At 38.3% G+C, this 15,925-nt stretch overlaps 1 protein-coding gene across 1 annotated transcript; it reads right to left on the reverse strand.

Annotated features, from left to right (window-relative positions):
• Window positions 1-1,293: 1,293 nt before the first annotated feature.
• Window positions 1,294-8,767, reverse strand: LOC128664781 (uncharacterized). Its single transcript, XM_053719587.1, has 3 exons — window positions 7,562-8,767; window positions 7,135-7,258; window positions 1,294-1,460 (listed from the first exon to the last, which is right to left on the reverse strand). Exons 1-3 carry the CDS (start codon window positions 8,666-8,668, stop codon window positions 1,294-1,296), a joined length of 1,398 nt encoding a protein of 465 aa, XP_053575562.1. The 5' UTR covers window positions 8,669-8,767.
• Between the last annotated feature and the right edge of the window lie 7,158 nt (window positions 8,768-15,925).

Genomic DNA, 15,925 nt, shown 5'->3' on the forward strand with positions numbered 1-15,925 from the left:
TTAATTTTATCCGGGTAGCTACTTAAATGGCTCAACAGGCAGTAGCAGCTCGGGTAGAAGAAGCTAATTTCGGCAACAAGATATGCCCACTAAATCCCATTTTAATGGTAGTGGGAACAATTGAAGATAGACTTTGTGCCCTGGTGAAAGAACACTTTTCAGAGTTATGCAACTCGCTTATACAGTGGTCGGATAAAGTGGAAGTGCGACATACAATCCAAGATGGCGCCAGACCACAGCTCAGTAATATTGCCACTCCGGAACAGAACGATACTAAGAAATGTGTCTACACTGAACGCAATGAGAATGTAAGGGTTCCTACGGTATTACACATGCATTTACAGGGACAACTTAAGCTCCAACACAGGCTAGAATATATCCTGTCAGACACCGCTGAGCCTCCCGATATACCATTTCTCAACAGCAGAGTGAAGCCGTCTCAGTGGGATGGAGATTACGAGCCGCCCGTTAATGGTACTATTTCTCCTTTGCCCCTAACCACTACAGCGCCAGCATCTAAAATTGTTCTAGCTACCCCTGAGACAGTAGCGGTGGGGAATTTGGCTGGGACTCTAGTCCAGAATGTTCACATCCGTGATATTAGACGGATTTGTCTGCAACGTAAAGGTTTGACCCATATTTTTACCATTAGTGGAAATACCTCACGCAATTGTTTTAATCCCCAAAACCTTGGTGAACGAGTTTTACATCGATACAAGTCCGGCATGGGGTAACAAGGTTTGCTTCAGATGGGAGGAAAATACAGCTTATTAGAGAAACTGTTCATCTTAGCTAATGACCTGGAGAACTATGTTTATGCTGTGTTAAATGTTCTGATAACTGTTCAATATAACCCATATGTATATACATAAATATGGACACATTAAGGATTTCTACTTGTCCAATCAGTTAACCCTAGTGACACAGTTATGCTGACTCGTTTTATATTTATATTCTGTTTATGTAGGTTAACTTTCTATCACACACAGGCGCTGTTATTCAGCTATTTGAGTTCCTGACAATGGAGTTGATAGATGTTATGCTGACTGTGTAATAACTATGCTGTTAACCCACTGCGTTGTGTATGTGTTTGTTTACCTTTTGTCTATGATTCATCTGTTATTGTATATTATATTTTGACTTGACTGTATGTGAATATTGAGCTGGGAAATGCCTCACTATGGCCACGCAACTTAACTGCGCTGATTCCCCACGAGAATGTTATACATAGTTATGCATTGTTAGATGTGCTTGATAGATTGATAGTATTGTATGATAATATTAAATTTTGCCTTAACTTGATACCCTAGACTGGAGCTCAAGCAAAACTATAATTCTATACCTTGGAGTGTATGTTTTATGTATACTTTTAGGAGTAAATTGTTTATTACCCATATGACATTTTGGATACAATTCACACCTAATAGTTGGGATGTAGTATATCATCACATTAGCTGGCACTGGGAACATAAAGGACAATAGGTTTTAAGACAGACAGCCTGCACTAAGAAGTTCATATAGTAGCTGCTCACAACACTCTAATACCTCCCTTAATAAGGTGGCGAGAAGTGATAAATGCTCAGTTAGGCTCTTTAAACAGTTGTGCCCATCCGCATTATGTACACATGCTAGCATGGTTTAACACTAGGACCATTGAACTCTATACATCACCCTCTAACCTGATCATAAGAATATGCTTACTTGTTGCATATACCCGTCTCTGGGCATAGGGCCCGTGCCTAGACGATGGGGTTATTTCATGACATTACAGACAGGTTTATGGGTTGCTTTACATGACCTTTAAAGTCGTCAATCCCCGGCCTTAATCTTATAACCATTATAAGTTAAAATAATAATATAAATAAAAGAGTTACACACAGCTTTGGTATAAAATTTGGCCGCAGCCATTTTATTAACAACACAATTTAAATATTGAGTAATAAATATTTTCAAACATTTTCAAACATTTTTCCACAGAACATACCTGATGTTCATAAATAACATTACTGACAAATAAAACATAAACCACAGCGGTGCTAGTTCCCAAACCCACAAAAACAAGATGGCCGTTATTCAACAACTGGACTCAGCTATATCCCTGTTGAGTCCGTCCAAGTACACCTAAACTTTAATAGGGAACCCCTTGCCCCTATAAAACCAGTTGTCCACTCACCCCATGGAGAGGCAACTACTTAAAATCCTCCAAATCACTTGGCCATATTGCGTACCATATTTGTCTGGGAACTAGCACCCCCGCCTTGCTGCGACAAACACGAACAAGGAAGGAAAACAAAGATTAGGGAGGGAGGGAGGGAGCACTTTCTAGAAAGGTTTGATAATTATTCTGATGACAGATTCTCCCGCTCTTTCTTTAAATGCGTAACAGCGCGTGCTAAGCCCGCCCCCTACAGTAAATAACCAATCACACCCAAGGCCTAATTCCTCCAACGGTCAAGTCCCCTTCCCGTTACTTCGAACTCCCAGGGGTTCCCTGACCTTTAAAGTCGTCAATCCCCGGCCTTAATCTTATAACCATTATAAGTTAAAATAATAACATAAATAAAAGAGTTACACACAGCTTTGGTATAAAATTTGGCCGCAGCCATTTTATTAACAACACAATTTAAATATTGAGTAATAAATATTTTCAAACATTTTCAAACATTTTTCCACAGAACATACCTGATGTTCATAAATAACATTACTGACAAATAAAACATAAACCACAGCGGTGCTAGTTCCCAAACCCACAAAAACAAGATGGCCGTTATTCAACAACTGGACTCAGCTATATCCCTGTTGAGTCCGTCCAAGTACACCTAAACTTTAATAGGGAACCCCTTGCCCCTATAAAACCAGTTGTCCACTCACCCCATGGAGAGGCAACTACTTAAAATCCTCCAAATCACTTGGCCATATTGCGTACCATATTTGTCTGGGAACTAGCACCCCCGCCACCGACTGGACTGACCGAACAGCCCAGTCCCGCCAAACCCAATATTTTTCCCAAAGCTTCTTTTATATCGAAAATAAATAGCTGCAGCCCAAATTGGTTAAAATGAACACCATCTTTTAAATAAAATTCCTCAGCCCCATCTACTTCAAAATCTGGGTGGAAAACTACGCCTCCCCCCAACCTCTTAACAAAAGAGCTAATTATTTTGTTAATTTTTTTACGACTCTTTTCTAGCCTATCATAATCCCTCGCTGATCTCCAAACCAACCTAGGAGTAATCTGTGACCAAATTATTTTGATTTCAGGATGAAGTTCCTTTATGTTGCCCAGATCTCTTTTGATTCTTCTAACTAGTTCCTTTTGAGGAATCATACCTAAATCATTTCCCCCCAAATGCACTATCAAAACCTGAGGACGAGGAAACATTCTGCCAAAATCTAGAAACAACGGAAAAAAGAGTTCCCAGCACATCCCCCTAATCCCAAACCATTTGACCTCCCATTGATCCACAGGACACCCAAGCTGAAGGCCGCCCATTTTCTTACTGGCCTCAGCATTGGCCCAGTATATAAACGAATGCCCCATCACCCATACGATCTTTACACCTAAAATAAGAGAAAAAGGAGTGTTCAGGATGATTACAACTCAAACATTCCAAAACATACATTCTATTCAAGGTTTTTTTTTTTTGTTTTTTTTTAATATCCTTAAATCAGGCCTAACATAAGATTTATAACGACTTGAACCCCATCTACCAATCTTTTTAACTATATCCTCTCTGAGACCTAACATAGCGGCTTCAGTAGCAGCTCCAATCCGGAAAGAATGAGATCCAAACTCTAAAGGATTAAGACCCAATAAAACAATTGAACCTCTTAAAATGGCTCTAAATTGATATTGTGATAAAAAAGAACCGTCTGAATGAACCAACAAAGGGCCATCCTGCAAAGGCCGTATGGACCCATAAAGCATCATTACCTGACATGGACATATTTCACCACCGCTAGGGAATAGCACTATGTTCTTGCCTTTCCCATATATGTCCGTTTTACTATTTCTCAGTAATATTTCTACTCTGTTATCATTCCATAATACATCTTCTTTTTGTAAACCACCTGACACTTTTTTGCTAGGGCTTACCAATTCCGAAACTCTAAATGCCCCAAAAAAGGCCAATACAAAGGCCGTTCTAAATAATATTAATTCAAATCTTGATGCACAAATCTCTGCTAATACCACCCAAACTTTTTGAAGTAAAGAAAATGTAATAGGTCTTCTCTTATCTCTAACCTTTGTCTTTTTCTTCAAGCCTTTAAGAACCTGACGGACCCAAAAAACCTTTGTAACATCAGACAAACCTAATAAGCGAAATCTAAAAGCAAGGGCCGCCAATCTTCTTTCCATATTAGATGGTGACAAACCCACATTTCCCCAATGCCACATCCATTCCAATAAGCAACCCGTGACATCATCATACCCTTCTTTAATTTCAGATTGACATAACCACATTTCCCATTCCTTCCAAACTGATACATAGGACGTCCAAGTACCTGGAGCCAAAGATTTTTTAATTAATTCAGCCAATCCTCCGTCCCAAGCTTCCAAAGTTGGACGGGAAACGTCGCTCCAACTACGTCCGCCTGAGGCGCCAACTCTCGAAAGCGAGACCACTGTGAACGAGATAAAGAATCTGCTATCAAATTAAGCTTACCAGGGATATGTTTTGCCCTGACGAAAACATTCATACTTAAACATTTCAGGACTAGCACTCTTAATAAACGCAAAACTGGTAATGATGATGCAGATAAAGAATTAATAGCAGAAACAACACCCATATTATCTGTATGAAACAATATGGATTTATTCATCAAATCCACTTCCCACACAAACAGAGCCACCAGAATAGGAAATAGCTCAAGGAAAACTAGGTTCTTGGTTAAACCTAAATTGACCCACTCTTGAGGCCACACTTCAGCGCACCAATGCCCTTGAAAATAAGCCCCGAAACCAACACCCCCAGCTGCATCAGTTATCAAATCCAAATCAACATTAGAGACCCTAGCTTCCATGAATATTGCAACACCATTAAAATTTTTAAGGAATTCCAACCAAACTTTCAAATCATCCTTGTGACCTTTTTTAATCCTTACAAAATGATGAGGCTTACTAATACCAGATGTAGCCAATGACATTCTTCTAGAAAAAACTCTACCAATAGGAATGATTCTGCAAGCAAAATTCAACTTTCCAAGTAAAGATTGCATTTTTCTCAAAGTCACCTTACGGACCGCCAAAAATTGCTGAATCATTTCTGACAAATCCACAATCTTTTCCAGAGGTAGCCTACATTCCATACTTTCAGAATCTATTGTAATACTCAGAAATTTAAGGGCCGTAACTGGACCCTCAGATTTTTCCATTGCAATAGGAACCCCAAAATCAGATGCCATTGAATAAAAACAATCCCTTAATTTCAAACAAACGTCCGAATCATGGGGACCAACAAAAAGAAAATCATCCAGATAATGAACTACTGAAGAAAATCCAGACCTGAATTTAACAACCCATTCCAAAAATGAACTAAAGCATTCAAACAGAGAACAAGAAATAGAACAACCCATCGGGAGACATAAGTCAATGTAGAAAAAACCCTCAAAACAACAACCCAGCAAATAATGTGAAGAAGGATGAACTGGAAGTAACCGAAAAGCCGCCTCAATATCTATTTTAGCCATTAAAGCGAATTGCCCAGCCTCTCTAACCAACTTAACCGCCATGTCAAATGATGTATAAGACACAGACGATAATTCATCCGGAATATCATCATTAACAGATCCACCTTTTGGAAATGATAAGTGGTGAATTAAACGAAATTTACCAGGCTCTTTCTTAGGAACCACTCCTAAAGGAGAAATACGCAAATGGGGGATAGGAGATATTTTAAAAGGACCTGCCATTCGACCCAAAGAAACCTCCTTCTCAAGCTTACTCCTAACAACCTCAGGCCATTCCCTAGCAGACTTAAGGTTACCCCTGTAATGAACAACGCCTCCAGAAGATGGAATTCTGAAACCAAACTCAAAACCATGTAGCAACAACAAGGCCTTATCACCACAACCTTTCTGTTTAGCGTAAAGTACGAGCCACAGCTCCATCCCGCTTAGCCTCACCGGAGTTAGTCCCTTTTTCAGGGAGCTCCTGTGTTCCTCCCAATTTGTTCTTTTTGAAACACTTACTGGAAGGGTGGGATCCACCACACCCAGAACATTCGTGTCTGAATTTACATGATGCTCCCCATTTACAGAACTTTTCATTGAAAGCAAAACAGAAACCTTTTTTGGCTGTTGCCGACGAACCGTTTTGAAGAGATCCGCCGGCACTCCCTCGAAAGGGCTGCGAAGACCTTAACGGAGTCATCACTTTTAGCCATAGACCCATATCACGATCATCCCATTTCATCTCAGGCTTAACCGACAAACGTTGTCTAAATTGTTCATCATAATACCACCAAGCCATACCACCATATGTTCTCTGAGCAGCTGCAATTTCATCTAAATAACAAAAGAGGGCCGCTCCTTGATCCGGGAACTTAACAGCAAATACACTAGCATAAATAACAAAAGCCTGGAACCAGTTAGTAAATGTTTTTGGTAATTTTCTGTAACGTCTTTTCCTTTCCTCCTCTTCCTTCTTGGCCGAATCCTTTTTTGAATCTTCAGGTATCTCAAAAGACTGATCAAGAGGAAGGAGGGAAAATAATTCAATAAAATCTCTCTTGTAAATCTTTTCTCTTAACTCTACCGTCAAATGCATGCCCAAAGGCCCAATAGAACACAAACAAGACCTGGCCAAAGCCGTGTCAGCAATCTTCAGCTCAGGACCCCCATCCGTTTTGTTATCAACATTAGTCCCCTTTTGCTGAGATAAACCGACCATTTGAGATTGAGGTACTGACCCTACATCCTTTATTCCCTCACCACCAATCCCTAATACCCTATTTTGGTTAACCAATTCTGTGGGAACCCATGAATTGGCGACTCCCCCCGTGACTTTTGTTCCTTCTAATTTGGCTAACAAGTCCCTTAAACCTGCTACAACAGTTATAGATAAGGGATCAGCATGCACACCAACTGTATCAACCCCCACATTCAGATTCACAACACCGGATCCCTCATTACCTGTACTCAGGTCCTGAGGCACTGCAGACTGAATCCTTTGAGATGCAGCCGTAACCTTCTCTGTATTCTGGAAACCAGTAGCCCTGGGATCCGTGTTAGTCATTAATTGCTGCCCTTTTTCCGTCTGTAAAAAAGAAACATGTGACAAACCCCCAGAAGGTGCCCAAATTCCAATGCCCCTACTAGCTGTAGACATACCCAACCTATTATCCACTGAAACACCCTTACCCTTCTTAGCTGATGGGACCTCAAACCCTTCTCCCCTTAAATCCCCATACCTCTTGCGTTGTCTACCTCTACCTTGTATTCTCCCAATCCCAGACCTGTTTGGACGTTGAACAGAGTTAACCGAGCTATGACATGTATTATTAATACTCTGACCCATCATGCCCTGAAGACCAAAATTAAAATTGTTGGCCGTACTCACCCTTGTTTCTTCTCCCTTTGCATTAAAACGTTCCACCCCTGGAACGCCGTCCTCAATATCCAGCCTGATATTTTCCGTCCAAGATTCCTGAAGGCCATAAGCCTCCCCACTTAGGCCGTCATTTCCCACCATTAAAAGACCCTGGGAATTCTCAGGCCGTGACCCAGTTTCATTCCCATCTAAAAGAAAAACATCATTAGTGACAGGTAAATTTTTAATTACTTCAACATTCCTATCCCTCAAATTTCTTAACTCGCCCTTTAAAACTGGATCACCCGTGACCCTGACTGACGTATTAAACTGGCTAATAGTGTTAACTACATTGGGAGAAGGAGGAATAAAATCCTCCTCAGAAGAATCTAAATATAAATCTAATTCTACCACACCGTTATCAACCTCGGTATCATGATGACTATCGCTGGCTTCAGGCCTTTCAACCCTCTCGTCTAACACCCGATAAGCCTGATTTTCCGTATTATTGCAAGGTCTTAAAAAATGAGCCGACTTAGAAACATTATGTAACTGTTCTGAAACTGCCTGAGGTATTTCAATCGGCCCTGATACAATCAAACCCTCACCTTTCTTTTTCATTAAGGCGCTACCTAAACTACATATACTCGCTTGTTCATTACCCTCACACAGAGAAATAGGCCTCGGCAGGCCGTCACTTTTACTAGCTTGCTTTTTCCCTCTAATTACTACTTTCTGGCCTAAATTGGCCGTCTTACCCTTAGGCAAAGAATCACCCTTCATTACAGGCTCAGTGAATTGTTCCGTAATGGAACAAGTGCTCCCGGACTGCGTCACATTATCAGCAAACTCCGCTCCGGTCTGCCGACTTCCGGAGCTCGAACTTGACTTCTTCCTCACAGACGCCTTTAACCCCGGACTGGGGCTGGATTTTCTCCGACCGCTATTACCCCCTTCAGCATCAGAACGAACTGGAGGCCTCGAACGCCTCGATGTTTTCGGAGCCACCTCAACGATATCCACTCTGGGTTCGACGACCGGGCTAAGCAATGGACGTAATTTTTCTTCGAGCCAGGTAGGGCCCATTTTTGCAGCTTCCAACTTAAGTTGGTCAAAAATCGCATCAAAATGCGACATCGCAGAATTACTAACTGAGCACAGCACTTTCTAGAAAGGTTTGATAATTATTCTGATGACAGATTCTCCCGCTCTTTCTTTAAATGCGTAACAGCGCGTGCTAAGCCCGCCCCCTACAGTAAATAACCAATCACACCCAAGGCCTAATTCCTCCAACGGTCAAGTCCCCTTCCCGTTACTTCGAACTCCCAGGGGTTCCCTTAAAGAAAGTCCTATTATATTTTGTCGTCAGTGAGGCGGAGAAAACCATATTAAAATATCTATGATCCCTAACACCTAGACTACATAATTTTATATACCCCTAGTCTTACAGTGGTTCATGAACATTAATTGACAGTTTTGTGATACTATACAGATACACCAGTGGCTAATATTCCATAGCGCTCCCTTCACTCAGAGTGTACCAGCTTCTTAACAGAATATATGTTACCCCCCCCCCCCCACGTACTCCTATCGGCTTATTAGATAAGCAAAAGAAACTATATCTTATAGCAACCCCATTATATTTTTTTCTATATCTCTTCTGAAACTCCTCTCATGATAAAGGCACTATTTTAAGGGCCCTTTGATGACAGTAGCGTTGTATAAGAGGATGAAGGATTATAAACGACTACTATAACAGTATATATATTTTCATGTGACATAGTGTTTTCTTCTTAATTTATTATTCCACTTTTCTTATCACACTTATAGCTGATATATGTGTTAAAAAATGAAAAATTGAGATTTATCAGTTGAGGTCCAAGAGTGACCTCCTTATGTTCGTGAATACCATTTGTAACGTCTTTAGATTGTACTGAGAGACCCAAGAGTGGCCTCATAGAACATTTAGAGGGTAGATAATAGGACTGGCACATTAATTGTTCAATTCTTTTCATACGCAGTATTGCTCAAACATGTTCAGGTTATTTTGCTCATCTCCCCACTTGTTTCTTATTTGAGAATGTATATGTTGAAAATTTTGTGTTTGAGTCGATTTCTCTGTCATATACTGTATATCTGCCTCAAATTGAATCTCAATAAAAAATATTTAAAAAAAAAAAAAAAATAGGGTTCATGATTAAAAACATTCAGGTACATATATGGTTTATAATATAAGTATTGGGTCCGGTATTTCCATGAATCTGATATGAATTTAAAGGAAAACACACATGTGTAATTATACTTTAGTGTTTGAACATTATCGCCTAGATTACGAGTTTTTCGCTATAGAGGCTGCAAAATGAATGCAACAAAAGTTGCGTTATTTCACCCTCCATAGTGTTGCCATTAAAAGTTTCTGAAAAGCCACCTTGTGCATGCGATATGCCTGCGATAAGCTCCATACCACACAAAAGCCATGGACTGTTTTGACGTGCTCATGCACGCTTTCTCCATAGACATCAATGGGGAGAGAGTGTTAGAAAAAAACCTAACACCTGTGATCGAGAAATGAAAAGCTCCATAACGCAACCCCATTGATGTCTACGAGAAAAAAAAATAGGTTTAAACCTAACACCCTAACATAAACCTCAAGTCTAAACACCCCTAATCCGCCGCCCCCTACATCGCCGACACCTAAATAAAGTAATTAACCCCTAATTAACCCCTAATCTAATGCTCCCGACATGACCTCCCACATTGCCGTCACTAAATAAACCTATTAACCCCTAAACCAGCCCCCCACATTGCAAAAAACTAAATTAAACTATTAACCCCTAAACCTAACAACCCCCTAACTTTAAATTAAAATTACAATATCCCTATCTTAAAATAAATAAAAAATTACCTGTGAAATTAAAAAAACCTAAGTTTAAACTAACAAATAACCTAACATAACTATAAAAAAAAACTAAAAAAAAAACTAACACTACAAAAATAACAAAAAACTGAAATTGTATTGGCTGATTTGAATAGCCAATAGAATTTAATTAGCTCTCATCCTTTTGGCTGAATTAAACAGCCAATAGGATTTCAGTAGCTCTCATCCTATTGGCTGATTTGAATTTCAAGAATCAAATCAGCCAATAGCAATGCAAGGGAAACCATTTTGGAAAGGCTCCCTTGCATTGAAGATTCAGTGTACAGCGGTGACCGTATGAAGAGGACGCTCCGTGACGGATGTCTTCAAGGATGGACCTGCTCCGCACCGCCGGGATTAAGATAGAAGACGCTGCTGGGATGAAGCTAGAAGATGCAGCTTGGATGGATGAAGACCTCGCCACCTGGATAAAGACTTCTCGCTGCCTGGATGTCCAGACTTCAGAAACTGTGAGTGGATCTTCGGGGGTTAGTGTTAGGTTTTTTTTTACTTTTATTGGGTGTTTTTTTTTTTTCAATTTGGGTTTGGGCATTAAGTAAAATAGCTTAATGCCCTTTTCAGGGCAATGTAAAAGAACTGAATGCCATTTTAAGGGCAATGCCCATACAAATGCTCTTTTCAGGGTAATGGGTAGCTTGAGTTAGGTTTTTTATTTTTGGGGGTTGGTTGGGTGGTGGGTTTTACTGTTGGAGGGTCTTTGTATGTATTTTTTACAGGTAAAAGAGCTGATGTCTTTAGGGTAATGCCCTACAAAATGCCCTTTTAAGGGCTATTGGTAGTTTATTGTAGGCTAGGGTTTTTTTTATTTTGGGGGGCTTTTTATTGTATAGGACTATTAGATTAGGTGTAATTGTTTTTATTTTTGATAATTTTGTTTGTTATTTTTTGTAATTCAGTGTTTGTTATTTTTCATAATTTACTATTTTTTATTTTTTGTAAGTTTTATACTTACATTTTAGTAGTGTTAGTTAATTTTTAATGTGTGATTTAATTTATTTAATTGGTAGTTATTTTAATTTTAGTATAATAGTTATGTTAGATTAAATGTTAGTTTAAACTTAGGTGTTTTTAATTTTACAGGTAAGTTTATTTTTTATTTTTGCTAAGATATGGATATTGTAATTTTAATTTAAAGTTAGGTGGTTGTTAGGTTTAGGGGTTAATAGTTTAATTTAGTTTTTTGCGATGTGGGGGTCTGGCGGTTTGGGGTTATTAAGTTTATTTAGTGTCAGTGATATGGAAGGCCAGAGGTTTAGGGGTTAATAACTTTTATTAGTGGCTGCGATGTCGGGGAGCGGCAGAATAGGGGTTAATAACTTTATTATAGTGTTGGCGATGTTGGGGAGCGGCGGAATAGGGGTTAATAGCTTTATTATAGTGGCGGCAGAGGCGGGGAGTGTCGAAATAGGGGTTAATAACTTTATTATAGTGACGGGGATGTGGGCGGGCGCAGATTAGGGGTTAATACGTTTTAAATAGTGGTTAATAGGTAATTTATGGATGTTACTGTACTTTGTAACAGTTTAGTTATGAGTTTTGTGAAACATTTTTGTGGCGCAAAACTCATAACTACTGGTCTCAGATAGTGGAATGGATTGTGTCGTTATAGGCTGTAATGCAAGCATTTTAGCCTCACCGCACAACTTGTAATACCAGCGCTATGGAAATCCCACACAAAAACATTATTTTTTTTTAAATGCGGGATTGACGGTATGTTACAGGCTAAAATGCTTGCAGTATAGCTATACAGACAAAACCGTAACGCAAAACTCATAATCTAGGTGTGTATTATTAGTGGCAGATAGGTATGATGTATCCTAGTCCTGGTATTCTCAGGTTAGAAGTGATTTTATTATTTATATCAGCTCCAAAATCATACATTAGCAATACAATTAGTGCCATTATTTTTTCACTACTAAAACAAGTACAAAGGATGGCAGTCTGTGGGTAGAAATGCAAGACCCATTACGGCCCATTATTGCGAGCTTATATCACTCTAATGTGATCAATATCACTTTTATTTTTGTGAACATATTACAAGTTGAAAGCAAAAGTTTGAGTAAAAATCAAGGAAGAACTATCTGACATGCAGCCTTTAGCAAACCAAAGATTTTCTCTCAAGTGCTTTAAATGTTTAATATGTTAGCAAAACAATTGATTACGCTATTGATTATGCTAAATCCCTCAAATAATAGACTTCCATCGGGGCACACTGAAAAACTCATGCCGCTATCAAATACATAAACAAAGAGAAGTAGTCTGCCAAGAACGAACAACAGCTCATTGGCTTATTCTATGGCCCACTATCACTCATAGATATTCTACAATGAAGGTTGTGGTAAACCTCCGCTCAGGTACACATACATACATACACCCACATGTGTGTAAATAAAAAGATAGAAGCGCTCAACCTGGGAACAAACAATAGCATAATAGCTTGTTCTATGGCTAGTTACCACCCAAGAAGCAGACTCTTTTTGCTCAACATGTGCTTTTCACAGAGAAAAACTTTCCTGAAGCATATCAGTCTGATTCTGACTTCACAGTACAGTCCAGCACTGAAATACCAGGCAATCCCTCTAAGAACGAGAGAAACAGCAAAACCCCAGACGAACGTTTCGGCCTATTGTGGGCCTCGTCAGTGAGGTGCAGCCATATCCCTCTAGGCACACTGAGCAACAGGTCCACATCTGGATTCCCGCATCACACTTAGGGAGACTTGCCTAAGTGTCATAATTTGCATAAATAAAAAGATAGAAGCGCTCAACCTGGGAACGAACAATAGCATAATAGCTTGTTCTATGGTTAGTTACCACCCAAGAAGCAGATAGATAGATAGATAGATAGATAGATAGATAGATAGATAGATAGATAGATAGATATGCTACAATGCAGGCTGTGGTAAACCACCGCTCAGGTACACATACATACATACACCCACATGTGTGTGTGTGTATATATATATATATATATATACACATGCATACAAATACACATGCGTAGTTACATGTTTGAGTCCTTCCAACACCTGTAACATATACCATATTCCTTTCAATCATTATAAAGACATTTATTTCAATAATAAACATTTATTTTACAATTATTATGTTTAATATAAGAGCAATAAATTATTTTCATATATTTTATTGTGTTTTGTTATGCATTTTTTAAGCATTAAACACTTTACTTCAAGTCTTCAAAAGTGCTAAATTTTCCAGTGCTATTTTATGTTGAGATATAGCACAACACTTAAAGGGACATGAAACCCAAACATTTTGTTTATGCTCAGCTATTGGTACCTGTGCTATCCAACTTGAATACTGTAGCATGGACCATGCTACCACTCATACCAGTAGCCAACCTACATAACAGAGGGCCCCTGTACAAACTATTTTATTGGACCCCTCTCATAGTTAACTTAGTATTTAGCAATAGTAATGATATATACGCAGGTCTGTATAATGATTTTGATTTACAGTATTACGCTATGTCAATTTGTTTCTCTTTCCTTTTGAGGATACTGTTCACCTGCTGTATAAGAAAACATATGGACACTTAAAGGGACACTCAAGTCAAAATTAAACTTTCATGATTACAATAGGTCATAGGATTTTAAACAACTTTCCCATTTACTTCCATTAACAAAATGTGAACAGTCTTTTTATATTTACAATTTTTGAGTCACCAGCTCGTACTGAGAAAGTGCAAGAATTCACAGAATATATGTATATGCATTCTTGATTGGCTGATAGATGTCACATGATACACAGGGAGTGGAAATAGACATAACTTTAAAATTTGTCAGAAAAAATCTGCAATTAATTTGAAGTTTAGACTAGATCCTATTGCATTGTCATGTTATTATGCATTTGTTGATTATGCAAAGCTACTGTATTTACTGGTCCTTTAAAGGAAAAGGACACCTGGGTCCAATATTAAAGAAAAATAACTATTGAATTAACACACATTGCACTTAAGAATTTTGTTTTATTTCTTTTTATTCTTTATCAAAAAAAAATTCATTCTTACACTAATTAGCTAGGGCTAGATTAGAAGATTACATATTTTACATATTTTAAGATAATAAAATATTGCTCCCGCGTCAACTTGCCTGAGTATTACAAGTTGAAGGTAAACACATATGTACAAGCGCACAACTAAATTGGCACTCGTCAGTTGTAAGAGATTTGTTGCCTAAATATATACTCTCCAATGATCCTCCAGACCCCAAACACTGTAGTGCAATGAGAATTTTAAAGAAGAAAGAAGCTGCACACTTAAAAACCATAAGGGGTGGTGTATTATGTCCCATAATAAAATTAAAACATAACTTTTAATTAATATAAAAAAAGTGAAAACACACACATTAAAATAGGTTAAAAAAAAAAAAAAACAGAGAAAAAGAAGGGGTGGAAAAAACAGACTTTTTTTTAAGAACAGATCAAATGGGATACAAACACAATAACAGAAGCTGTATTGGTCTCGGAGACCAAAATGGTAAATAAAGAGAACCTACAGATCATAAATCGCTCATAAAAACAATTGACAACATATCACAGTAGTGTCCTCAGTAGAGGCCTCTTTTTTTCCCCACAAATAAAATGGACTTATTTGAGGTCATAAAATATCTTCACTTAATTTTGAGGAAGAATGCACTCAATAAAATGTATAGCAAACAAGATAAAACTGAAAAAGATTATCAAGCAATTCTAGATTTGGTGTCTCTACTAGAGGACAGTGAAGGTGATTATACAACCAAAAATGAAGACTGGATCAAGAGGTTAAATAAGAAATCTAAATTTATGCCACAATGGTCACACTACCCACAACTTTTTTTTATATATATATTTTATTTATTAAAAAAATTTCCGATGTTACAGCATAAAGAAAAGAGAAACAAAATTTACAACATCTAATATTATACTATATACCACTAGTATCAGGAGCATGTATACTTTTCCCAGATGAGAGGGGGGAAAAAAAGGAGGAAAAAAAAGAATCAAAATGAACCTTCCATACTCTTCCTCAAATCTATCCCTAGTCTCCCCTGTCCCTCTCCCCGCGTGCCACACCACCCGAGCCAAAGAGCCATTCACCTCTCAATCTACAGCTTTCTATATAAACTGTATTTTTAAAGGTTTTAATTACTCGTCTCTACTCCTCTTGATCTAGGGTTTTCAACCACTTCTCCCATTTATTGAAAAAACGTGTAATATTAACTTCAATATAGAACAAGGTATCTTGTAGTTTTATGCAGAATTGTTTATAAATACATTCCTTTAGGGCCGCGAGAGATGGTGGTCTGGCATTCTTCCAGCCTTTCACAATAAGATTCCTGCCTATTAGAATTACCATTGTTACAAATTTCCTCCACTGTGAGTGTTTTTCCTCATACTTAAAGAAAAAAAAATATGTTCTGCCTGTATAGTAATTTGGGACTCATATATCTTATTTAT

Source organism: Bombina bombina, chromosome 6 (assembly GCF_027579735.1).
Source record: "Bombina bombina isolate aBomBom1 chromosome 6, aBomBom1.pri, whole genome shotgun sequence".
NCBI lineage: Eukaryota > Metazoa > Chordata > Amphibia > Anura > Bombinatoridae > Bombina > Bombina bombina.